Raw genomic sequence first — 11,434 nt, forward strand, 5'->3', positions numbered from 1 at the left:
GCAAATAAATTACAAGATACAGAAAGTGCATGACTTGAACTTCCACTGAAGAGAAACTGTCCTCACATGTGTAGTAATACTTGAGTGTATTTCACAATTTCATCAGAAGTTAAATTGCCTGTAAATTCAGATGGATTACTGTAATCACCTTCACAAGTTTTTACAAGGAACAAACAAGGGACAAACAGGACAATTTCCAAGAATCAGGGTGTGATCTGTTCTAAGCTGCTGTTGTGACAGAGTTGTTGTTTCTTCCTGGAGTTTGTGGATTTATTCATTTATTTTGTGTATTTTCTACTCGGCCTCTTCACAATAAATATATTCTATATAGTAAAAACTATATACTACACTATAATTATGAGCATGTACATCAACTGTGGGAGGAAATGTGCTCATGCATTAACAGGTGGGTGTTGCACATCCTCACCCTCAGGTACCGCACTGAATCATTATTGGCACCTTTTGCCACAATGCATACTGATGCCAATAAGCATGTTGCTTCATGTCCACACCAAAAACAGCAGTTATTACACAATCCTGACCTTTCTTATCAGCAGGCGTCTGCTTATAAATACAAGCTTTACTTCCCTCTTCAGTTCACTGGGTTTCCTTATTCCATCCAGCCAGAAGACAGGACTTCAGAAACCTCCGACTGAAGACAGTTCATTACTTTTGTAATACAAGAGCCAACTGTAAAGATGGTTGATAGAGACATAGCACTAGAGGCTTTGAGTGCCCTCCTCAATGCCGATGTAGCATCTGTTCGACAACAGAGTTCAGGGGCTACTTTTCGCACTGCAAGCTTTCCAGCAGCACAGCCGGAGCAGCTGTTGATCAAACAACTTGTCTTTACTGTCCTGGATGCAGATGAAACCAGGTAATTATTGGAGCTGTGATTTTTGTTAGCCTCAATCCTGAGAAGATCATTTTGAAACTGGGCCACACTGCAGGTTCAAACAGATTTTATATTAGAGTTGGTGAAAACATTTCTCTATTTGCCGAGCGTGTTGTGAACATGCAGTATAGATATAGATCAGATGTGAATGACTGCAAGAAGAGACTGAGATTAATGAGCTTTGAAACTGTATCTCCACCTCTCACTTTACAGCCAGGTGTCAAGATGCAGCTTCGGCCGCATCCAATGCATCTTGCAAGGCAGTGAACCAGTGAGTGACTTCCCAGGGGTGACCCAGAGGGACACTGGTTCAGGAAGGAATCACATCATCGATGAAGATGAATTCTTCGCCCCGCAATATGACTATGATTTCACCCATTTGAGAGACACCGAGACTTATTGGAGAGGTGGAGAGAAGTACGAACGCCCAAACGGTTGGTTCCGTTTTGGCCTCAAGGTGAATATATCTTTGTTTTGTTAGACTTTAATCCCAGAATTTCCTTCCAGTTTACCAGATGTTTTGGGATTTGGGCTCTGCACAAAATTAGGGATTGTACATTTTTCAACTTCACTGGGTTAATATCTGGCTCTGTTGCTGCCAAGTGTTTCACTGTGTTCACTAGTGAGCGTCCAACTGTGTCTGGCTGCTGTTTGCTGCTGAACAGGGTTTGTCAGAGCTGCCTGCTGCAGCTGGAACCAGTCACACTGAACCATTTATGACCTGTCTTTATACACCCCTGTTTACACAACCAGCAGAGAAGTTTCTGTTTTTATGTGTCCTTTCAATTTTCCATTTAAAATGATTTGTGGAAAAGTCACAAAGTAGCCCCGCCCTAATGCAAACCCTGCTTTATCATATATTTTCCTCTAAATGGACCATAATTAAAAAAATGAACATCATGTTGTGTTGAAGAAGACTTGAAACTAGAGACTGAGACCAGAAACTCATCAGGAAAACGTTTACTGAGGTAATAAATCAGTGAGAGGTAGAGACATTTTCACATAGACTTCAATACAATCCAACTTCTTTTTGCAACCAGTGGAGTCGCCCCCTGATGGTCATTAGATAGAATGCAGCTTTAGGGCAGACCTGGAGTCCACGTCCATTTCTACATACGGTCTATGGTTCCAGATAACTGCTAATAACTAACCTCACTGTTTCGTCAGAAACCAGGTCAAATATCTGATGTCACATGGTGTAAATATTTTGTCACAGGTCCTGGATAAGTATGATGGAAATACCTGGCTGGGAACCAGTTACCGTAGCACCCAGTCCTGTCCAGGGGAGTGGCCTGTGTCCTACCACGGGACGTCAAAGAAAGGTTCTGAGGGCATCATCGAAGGACACTACAAGGTTTGATTTATATATTCATTATTATCAGTGTTAATACAGTACAATGTCCACCTTGCAGTACTGAGTTACACATTAAATTTCATTATATACATTTAAAAATTTTAAAAGACCAGTGTTCAGTGTGTGAACTATCCGTTTTCTATATTTACTCAATGTTCACATTATCGTAGAATAATTTCATTTTAGAGTAATAAATATACTTTTTAAAAATAATGTTGTAAGCAATGTGTGCCTGTGTAGTGTTACTGTTCTTAGTGATAAAGATTATACGCAACTGATGTTAATAAATTCTAATTCACACTTGTATTAAACAGCCAGGCCCAGGGCAGGTGTATGGCAGGGGGATTTATTCTACCCCAGAAATCGCTGAGGCGATCTACTACGCTAAAACATTCACCTCCAAGAAGAACGGCAAGAACTACAAAGTGATTCTGCAGAATCGAATCAACCCTGAGTACAGAGAGAAATACAACAACGATAAGTACTGGCTGATTCCCATCCCCCAAGGAACATCGGACGGTGACGAGCAGAGGGTGGTAGAAAGGGCCATCCGTCCTTATGGCCTTCTGATAAAAGAGGTCTAACAGAGAGAGATCACAAGAAAACCCACAAACCTGACCACTTCTTCAGTTTTATTTTGAAAAGCCTGTGGGTGTGTTGTCTTTGAAACGTTACCTTTGTCATTGGTAATTCATGCAAAATACTCTGATGCTGTCAAATTTGATAAAGATGAATATGGGAAAATAATGCTTGCTTTATGGAAAGATTGAATAAACAAACTACAATAATCTGCCTGTGTCTGTGAATTTCCTGCACTGAAATTTTAATAAGCCATTACATTACTTCAAATTGAAGTTTAACAGAATTTGATATCATTGTCTCTGCAAACCAACGAGAACACAGTGGATGCTTATAATCAACTTTAGAAATGTGTCAAACGCCCAAATTGTAAAAGTAAAGTTATCATTTGCACTAATTAAAAATAATAAATTCATAACTGAAGTTTGTATCCAGTCCAAAATTTCAAAACAATGATACATCCCACATTGATTCAATAAGAGACAGATGGCGACTGTACGTGGAGCCAATACTGGTCTGTCTTTTCTGAGATGAAGAGCCTCATGAGCTGCTCAAGGGCCCCAGATTAACATGGAGCTGGCTTTTCTTCTCCTCGATGTGGGAGTAACTTGATGGGTACAACATGTCTGTTTTCATTAGGGACCGGCCACAGTAGTTCATAATGTTAGGAAATGTGTTCGGCAAATGTTGCTATTGTTAGCTGGCTTCCTGCTAGCTTTGCTGTGGGGCATATCACAGCAATGCTAGCACGGGCTAATGGTTGTGGCTGGATTGTTTTTTTGTTGGTTCTTGTGTCCACAGTGTAAATGCATTCAGCTGTGCTTCACTGAGCTCCATAACACCTTGTGGCCAAAGGGAGGGGGACAGCATTTGTTTTGGTCTGAGGTGGTGTAGTGTGACATCTAGTGGCAGTGAATATATGTGTGTGTGTGTGTGTGTGTATATATATATATATATATATATATGTATATATATATATACACAGTACCAGTTAAAAGTTTGGACACATCTTCCCATACACTTAAATGGGAAAGTGTGTCCAAACTGGTACTGTGTATACATATAACCTATAAACAATTAAATAAAACTTTAAATAACTTTAGAAATTCCACTTTTGGTTGCTAAGTAAAAATCCTGTGGAAGTCTTCCTGACCTCAGTACTCACAAAATGTATTTGTCCAAACTGTTGCCCTTCGCTGACGTCTTGGTCAGCACTTATCGTCTCTGTGTAAACTACACCAACTGTTAACTGCTGTGTATTTATTTGTCATTCAGATTTCAGTTTGACAAACAAAATCCCTGAGTCTGACCTCCCAGTTTTTGTGATAATGTAAAATTGCAGTGTCAGGAGGCGTTATAAATACAAGACCACTTCCACACTGCCTTTATATTTGTCAGAAGAAACAAACAAGGAGCCCAAACTTGGGCATTAATGTCAGCGTAACTTCTGTTCAACAACAAAGATCAGAGGATGAGTCACTGACTGTCATGTTTCTGCAGGAGCAGCACTACTGATGAAAACTGGTAAATACTGCACATCTTTCTTTTTTAAAAATCTATTGTGAATATTATTTCTGAAAGTGGCACACCAGGTTTTTAACGGTTTTGTTTCTGTATCAATCTTGACAGTTCTGCAGGAAGAGCTCCTTTAGCCAAAATCCACAAGTAGCCAATATATCAAGATTCAGTGGAGGAGTCAAGAATTAACATAGGGGTGGAGACCAAGGGGGAGTCTAATTATTTACAATAGTATAAAAAAATGTGATGCTGTACCTGACAAAGTGTTTCTGTAATTTCAGCATTTCTTCCCTGAAGATTTTTAATTTCACTCAGTGCCAGAGATCAGTCATTTAATTTGTGCTCTGCTCTCATACAGTCCAGTGTCAAGAAGCATCCTGCAAAACATTGTCCAAGGTGGAGGTCTGCAAGCAACAAACTTCATCAGTTTGAACCAAAACTTCACTAAAGACGAAACAACAGGATAGCTTCAGTTTCACATCATCGACGAGGAGGAATTCTTTGACGATACGACTACGATTTCACCAAGTTGAGAGACACTCAGACTTACTGGAGAGGTGCAGGGAAGTATGAACGCCCACGTGGTTATCAATGCTTTGCCCTGAAGGTGAGTGAGCTTTTATTTTTGTGTGTCTTTAAATTAGCACAACTGCTAACACTGTGTCAGCCACTGCCAGTTACAAGCTAACAAGCAAACAACATAGTTAAATAAAAGATGCTAAATGTGTTAACTGTCGTCGCCAATTTTGGTGCAAAACACAAAACTAATGCCAACCATCTTAATACCCACTGCTTTTTCACCTGTGGACTCAGTGCAGGATGTGGTGGTGGGCGGAGCATGTTGCCTGTCATATTTGCTCCTGGATCCATGAATCCATGAATTAACTTTTTTCCACTTTTTATGTGCGAAAACCATGTAAATGAAAATATTGATCATAGCAGAGTGTTTTTAAAATGTGTCTGGAGGGGAACCATAAAAAAGATCTTTTGCTCTGTTTTTAAATTCATAATTTGTTAAAACTTTCATTATTTTAAAAACCATTTTTGATACTATTTATGTTGGAATTACGTTTTCTCTGTAATTAGATCTATATCTATGTATAGCAATTTCAATGTTAAAGGTGAAGTCTGCCTCTCCTGTGTGGGTTTCAAATTATGTCAACATAAAGAAGGAATTGACAGGAAATGATGCACACATGTATTTGTATCTTATCTAATTGAGAGAAATTTCCCTCAAGTTACTGCTAATGCAAACCAATATGGTATGGATTTATGTGTGCTCTCCACACAGCCATATCATGTCATATCTGCCAGGGATGGGATTCTCTCAAATGATTTTTAATTCATATCAGTGCTTTATCCGGTTTATATCCTGTTAATAACTTATGAAGGTGATAACAGCAATTCATCTGGATTTCAGTCCTGTTGAAATGGTGAAGGAGACACACACGTTACTACACTTGTGAGGACACTTTATCTCTTCAGTGGAAGTTCAAGTCATGTACTTCCTGTATGTCTTGATATATTTACAACCTCTGTTTCCACTGAACTTGCAGCGTTTTGCTTTACTACTTTGCTTCCTTATCTTACGGCAAACTTTTCACCTCTGCAAAGCACAGAACCTTTATCATGATATTTTGAGATTCTTTGGAATTTCATTCATGTTTTGTCAGAGGTCTAGTGGAATCCATGCCTTGATGGATTAGGGCTGTTTTGGTTGCAAAAGGGAGAGCTACTCAGTATGAGGCAGGTGGTCACAATGTTATGGCTTATCAGTTTATAGATAAGCAAACAACCATTCACACTCACATTCACACCTACAGGCAATTTACAGTCACCCCATGAACCTAACGTGCATGTCTTTGGACTTTGATAGGAAGGTGAGGTAAGCAGTAATCCACGCAAGGTAAAAAAAAAAAAAAAAGTATAATGACCTATTTATATTAGCAGGCGTCTGCTTATAAATACAAGCTTTACTTCCCTCTTCAGTTCACTGGGTTTCCTTATTCCATCCAGCCAGAAGACAGGACTTCAGAAACCTCCGACTGAAGACAGTTCATTACTTTTGTAATACAAGAGCCAACTGTAAAGATGGTTGATAGAGACATAGCACTAGAGGCTTTGAGTGCCCTCCTCAATGCCAATGTAGCATCTGTTCGACAACAGAGTTCAGGGGCTACTTTTCACACTGCAAGCTTTCCAGCAGCACAGCCGGAGCAGCTGTTGATCAAACAACTTGTCTTTACTGTCCTGGATGCAGATGAAACCAGGTAATTATTGGAGCTGTGATTTTTGTTAGCCTCAATCCTGAGAAGATCATTTTGAAACTGGGCCACACTGCAGGTTCAAACAGATTGTATATTAGAGTTGGTGAAAACATTTCTCTATTTGCCGAGCGTGTTGTGAACATGCAGTATAGATATAGATCAGATGTGAATGACTGCAAGAAGAGACTGAGATTAATGAGCTTTGAAACTGCATCTCCACCTCTCACTTTACAGCCAGGTGTCAAGATGCAGCTTCGGCCGCATCCAATCCATCTTGCAAGGCAGTGAACCAGTGAGTGACTTCCCAGGGGTGACCCAGAGGGACACTGGTTCAGGAAGGAATCACATCATCGATGAAGATGAATTCTTCGCCCCGCAATATGACTATGATTTCACCCATTTGAGAGACACCGAGACTTATTGGAGAGGTGGAGAGAAGTACGAACGCCCAAACGGTTGGTTCCGTTTTGGCCTCAAGGTGAATATATCTTTGTTTTGTTAGACTTTAATCCCAGAATTTCCTTCCAGTTTACCAGATGTTTTGGGATTTGGGCTCTGCACAAAATTAGGGATTGTACCTTTTTCAACTTCACTGGGTTAATATCTGGCTCTGTTGCTGCCAAGTGTTTCACTGTGTTCACTAGTGAGCGTCCAACTGTGTCTGGCTGCTGTTTGCTGCTGAACAGGGTTTGTCAGAGCTGCCTGCTGCAGCTGGAACCAGTCACACTGAACCATTTACGACCTGTCTTTATACACCCCTGTTTACACAACCAGCAGAGAAGTTTCTGTTTTTATGTGTCCTTTCAATTTTCCATTTAAAATGATTTGTGGAAAAGTCACAAAGTAGCCCCGCCCTAATGCAAACCCTGCTTTATCATATATTTTCCTCTAAATGGACCATAATTAAAAAAATGAACATCATGTTGTGTTGAAGAAGACTTGAAACTAGAGACTGAGACCAGAAACTCATCAGGAAAACGTTTACTGAGGTAATAAATCAGTGAGAGGTAGAGACATTTTCACATAGACTTCAATACAATCCAACTTCTTTTTGCAACCAGTGGAGTCGCCCCCTGATGGTCATTAGATAGAATGCAGCTTTAGGGCAGACCTGGAGTCCACGTCCATTTCTACATACGGTCTATGGTTCCAGATAACTGCTAATAACTAACCTCACTGTTTCGTCAGAAACCAGGTCAAATATCTGATGTCACATGGTGTAAATATTTTGTCACAGGTCCTGGATAAGTATGATGGAAATACCTGGCTGGGAACCAGTTACCGTAGCACCCAGTCCTGTCCAGGGGAGTGGCCTGTGTCCTACCACGGGACGTCAAAGAAAGGTGCTGAGGGCATCATCGAAGGACACTACAAGGTTTGATTTATATATTCATTATTATCAGTGTTAATACAGTACAATGTCCACATTGCAGTACTGAGTTACACATTAAATTTCATTACATACATTTAAAAATTTTAAAAGACCAGTGTTCAGTGTGTGAACTGTCTGTTTTCTATATTTACTCAATGTTCACATTATCGTAGAATAATTTCATTTTAGAGTAATAAATATACTTTTTAAAAATAATGTTGTAAGCAATGTGTGCCTGTGTAGTGTTACTGTTCTTAGTGATAAAGATTATACGCAACTGATGTTAATAAATTCTAATTCACACTTGTATTAAACAGCCAGGCCCAGGGCAGGTGTATGGCAGGGGGATTTATTCTACCCCAGAAATCGCTGAGGCGATCTACTACGCTAAAACATTCACCTCCAAGAAGAACGGCAAGAACTACAAAGTGATTCTGCAGAATCGAATCAACCCTGAGTACAGAGAGAAATACAACAACGATAAGTACTGGCTGATTCCCATCCCCCAAGGAACATCGGACGGTGACGAGCAGAGGGTGGTAGAAAGGGCCATCCGTCCTTATGGCCTTCTGATAAAAGAGGTCTAACAGAGAGAGATCACAAGAAAACCCACAAACCTGACCACTTCTTTCCCTGAGATTTATTATGAGAAGCCAGTGGGTCTGTTAATACTCTCAAAATACTCTATACCTTCGCTGTCAAATTTAATAAAGATGAGTATGGGAAAATAATGCTTGCTTTATGGAAAGATGGAATAAACAAACTACAATAATCTGCCTGTGTCTGTGAATTTCCTGCACATAAACTTTAATAAGCTATTACATTACTTTAAATTAAAGTTCAACAGAGTTTGTTATCATTGTCTCTGCAAACTTGTATCATTTTCTTTTTTAGCAAAATTGCTTAAATAGAAATAGAGATACAAAATTGATGGTACCCTTCCGTTAAAGAAAGAAAAACCCACAACAGTGTCAGATCGCACCATCCGTCGCTGTTTGAGCCAAAGTGGACTTCACGGAAGACGACCGAGGAGGACACCACTGTTGAAAGCAAATCATAAAAAAGCGAAACTGGAATTTGCCAAAATGCATATTGACAGGACACAAAGCTTCTGGGAGAATGTCCTTAGGACAGATGAGACAAAAATTGAGCTTTTTGGCAAGTCACATCAGCTCTATGTTCACAGACACAAAAATGAAGCATACAAAGAAAAGAACACTGTACCAACTGTGAAACATGGAGGAGGCTCGGTTATGTTCTGGAGCTGCTTTGCTGCTTCTGGCACAGGGTGTCTTGAATCTGTGCAGGGTACAATGAAATCTCAAGACTATCAAGGCATTCTGGAGCAAAATGTGCTGCCCAGTGTCAGAAAGCTTGGTCTCAGTCGAAGGTCATGGATCCTCCAACAGGATAATGACCCAAAACACACAGCTAAATACGCCCAAGAATGGCTAAGAACAAAACATTGGACTATTCTGAAGTGGCCTTCTATGAGCCCTGATCTAAATCCTATTGAACATGTGTGGAAGGAGCTGAAACATGCAGTCTGGAGAAGGCACCCTTCAAACCTGAGACAGCTCGAGCAGTTTGCTCATGAGGAGTGGGCCAAAATACCTGTCGACAGGTGCAGAAGTCTCATTGAGAGCTACAGGAATCGCTTGATTGCAGTGATTGCCTCAAAAGGTTGTGCAACAAAATATTAAGTTAAGGGTACCATCATTTTTGTCCAGGCCACTTTGTTTTTTAAAATGATTCTGTTGAACCACAATTCAAAAGCAATGTCTTATTTTCATTAGTTAATTTTCAGTAAATTTTAATGTATTATTCTTTTTGTCAGTTTCAAGTTATTTCAGTGACCATTGTGGGTTTTTCTTTCTTTAACGGAAGGGACCAACAATTTTGTCCACGTGTGTACAAGGATATAAACAGGATAAAGCACTTATATGAATCTAAGGTCATTTGGGAGATGTCTTCTTTCCAGCCGATCATGTCATATCTGTCAGGGATGGGATTCTCTCAAATGACCTTTAATTCATATCAGTGCTTTATCCTGTTTATATCCTGTTAATAACTTATGAAGGTGATAACAGCAATTCATCTGGATTTCAGTCATGTTGAAATGGTGACGGAGACACACACACATTACTACACTTGTGAGGACACTTTATCTCTTAAGTGGAAGTTTAAGTCATGTACTTCCTGTATGTCGTAATTTATTTACAACCTCTGTTTCCACTGAGCTTGCAGTTGACAGATAAATATGAATGCATGTGCAGTATATTGAGTGACATGAACTCACACAACAGACCCACTTATTTAACAGGTGATGCTACAGGAGGTAGAATTTCCTGTTTTTATTCACATGCAGTTATTAAAATCTTGGTCAGTATAAAACTACCAAGAGTGAAATAATTTCCTGTCTTGATCAGAATTAAGAATAAGTGTGAGGAATCTGTCCATCCCATTCATATCAAAGAGGATCAGCTAAATAACAGAAACACCTCTCTGTACAATACAACACAGTTCAGCAGCACCACAAACTACATCCTACAGAATCATCACAAAGTTGAATCAACACCTCTTTAAACCAGGTTCAACTACATCTGAACATTTTAACTTTAATGAAGGTGGGTTTATTGCAGGACTGTTGTATTAGACTGTATTAGTTTTAGCTAGGTGTGCCTAATAAACTGGAAACTCAGAGTTGGAGAGTAGGTGTAAAGACTGGTTTCAGCTCCCAAATTAGTATGATGATAAATTAATGACAGAAGTAACGTCTGACTCAATAGCCAAACTCCTGAGGCTACAACATGAAAAAAATCTATGACATGGTAAAATTTTTAATGAGTATTATATAAGCTGAGCTGTGAAATACACACATTCTGGTGAGTGGGAGCTGTAATTATTCCTGCTGTTCATGCCAACCATAAATTTTACTGTAAGACTCTACTGTTAGAGCTTGGGGTCAAAGTCCACAGCAAAAATGTATTTGCAGTTCAACCAAAGCTAATGTTGATAACAGTGAGACAACCTTGTACTATAAAGACTGTAACTTGATTTGTCTGACTTTGGCTAAACTCTGAGTAGTTTTGCAGGAGTTTTCAGATAAGAAGCTTTGTGTGATAACGACATATTATCAGGACAAAATGATTTGTTTTTATCCTGAAATAACAGGAGAAAATAATATTTTTGTTCGTTTTTTTGTTCGATGATTGACAAAAAATTGTTCTCTCCTGAAAATATGTCGTTATGTTGAGATAATGAGCTTTGTTATCTCGAGATGATAAAAAAAATATTTGTAGTTATGGCCTCCTCAGCTTCCATAGCACTGAGTAGAGTGGTATTAAATTCTAATTCATACTTGTATTTAACAACCAGGGCCACGGGAGGCGTTTGGCAGGGGGTTTAATCTACCCCAGACATCTCTGAGGCAGACGGGTACGCCAAAA

At 39.5% G+C, this 11,434-nt stretch overlaps 2 protein-coding genes across 2 annotated transcripts; both read left to right on the forward strand.

The window, feature by feature from the left end:
- The first annotated feature begins 587 nt into the window (after nucleotides 1–587).
- On the forward strand, nucleotides 588–3,039 carry LOC139606679 (uncharacterized). Its single transcript, XM_071458951.1, has 4 exons — nucleotides 588–877; nucleotides 1,109–1,352; nucleotides 2,112–2,249; nucleotides 2,564–3,039. Exons 1-4 carry the CDS (start codon nucleotides 699–701, stop codon nucleotides 2,831–2,833), a joined length of 831 nt encoding a protein of 276 aa, XP_071315052.1. The 5' UTR covers nucleotides 588–698; the 3' UTR covers nucleotides 2,834–3,039.
- A 3,294-nt stretch (nucleotides 3,040–6,333) lies between these two features.
- On the forward strand, nucleotides 6,334–8,759 carry LOC139606689 (uncharacterized). The gene is made up of 4 exons (XM_071458963.1): nucleotides 6,334–6,616; nucleotides 6,848–7,091; nucleotides 7,851–7,988; nucleotides 8,303–8,759. The coding sequence occupies exons 1-4, from the start codon at nucleotides 6,438–6,440 to the stop codon at nucleotides 8,570–8,572; spliced, it is 831 nt and encodes a 276-aa protein (XP_071315064.1). The 5' UTR covers nucleotides 6,334–6,437; the 3' UTR covers nucleotides 8,573–8,759.
- The last annotated feature ends 2,675 nt before the right edge of the window (nucleotides 8,760–11,434 follow it).

Source organism: Trachinotus anak, unplaced genomic scaffold, assembly GCF_046630095.1.
Source record: "Trachinotus anak isolate AG129_WGS33_773 ecotype Australia unplaced genomic scaffold, CSIRO_AGI_Tana_v1 ptg000002l, whole genome shotgun sequence".
Lineage (NCBI taxonomy): Eukaryota > Metazoa > Chordata > Actinopteri > Carangiformes > Carangidae > Trachinotus > Trachinotus anak.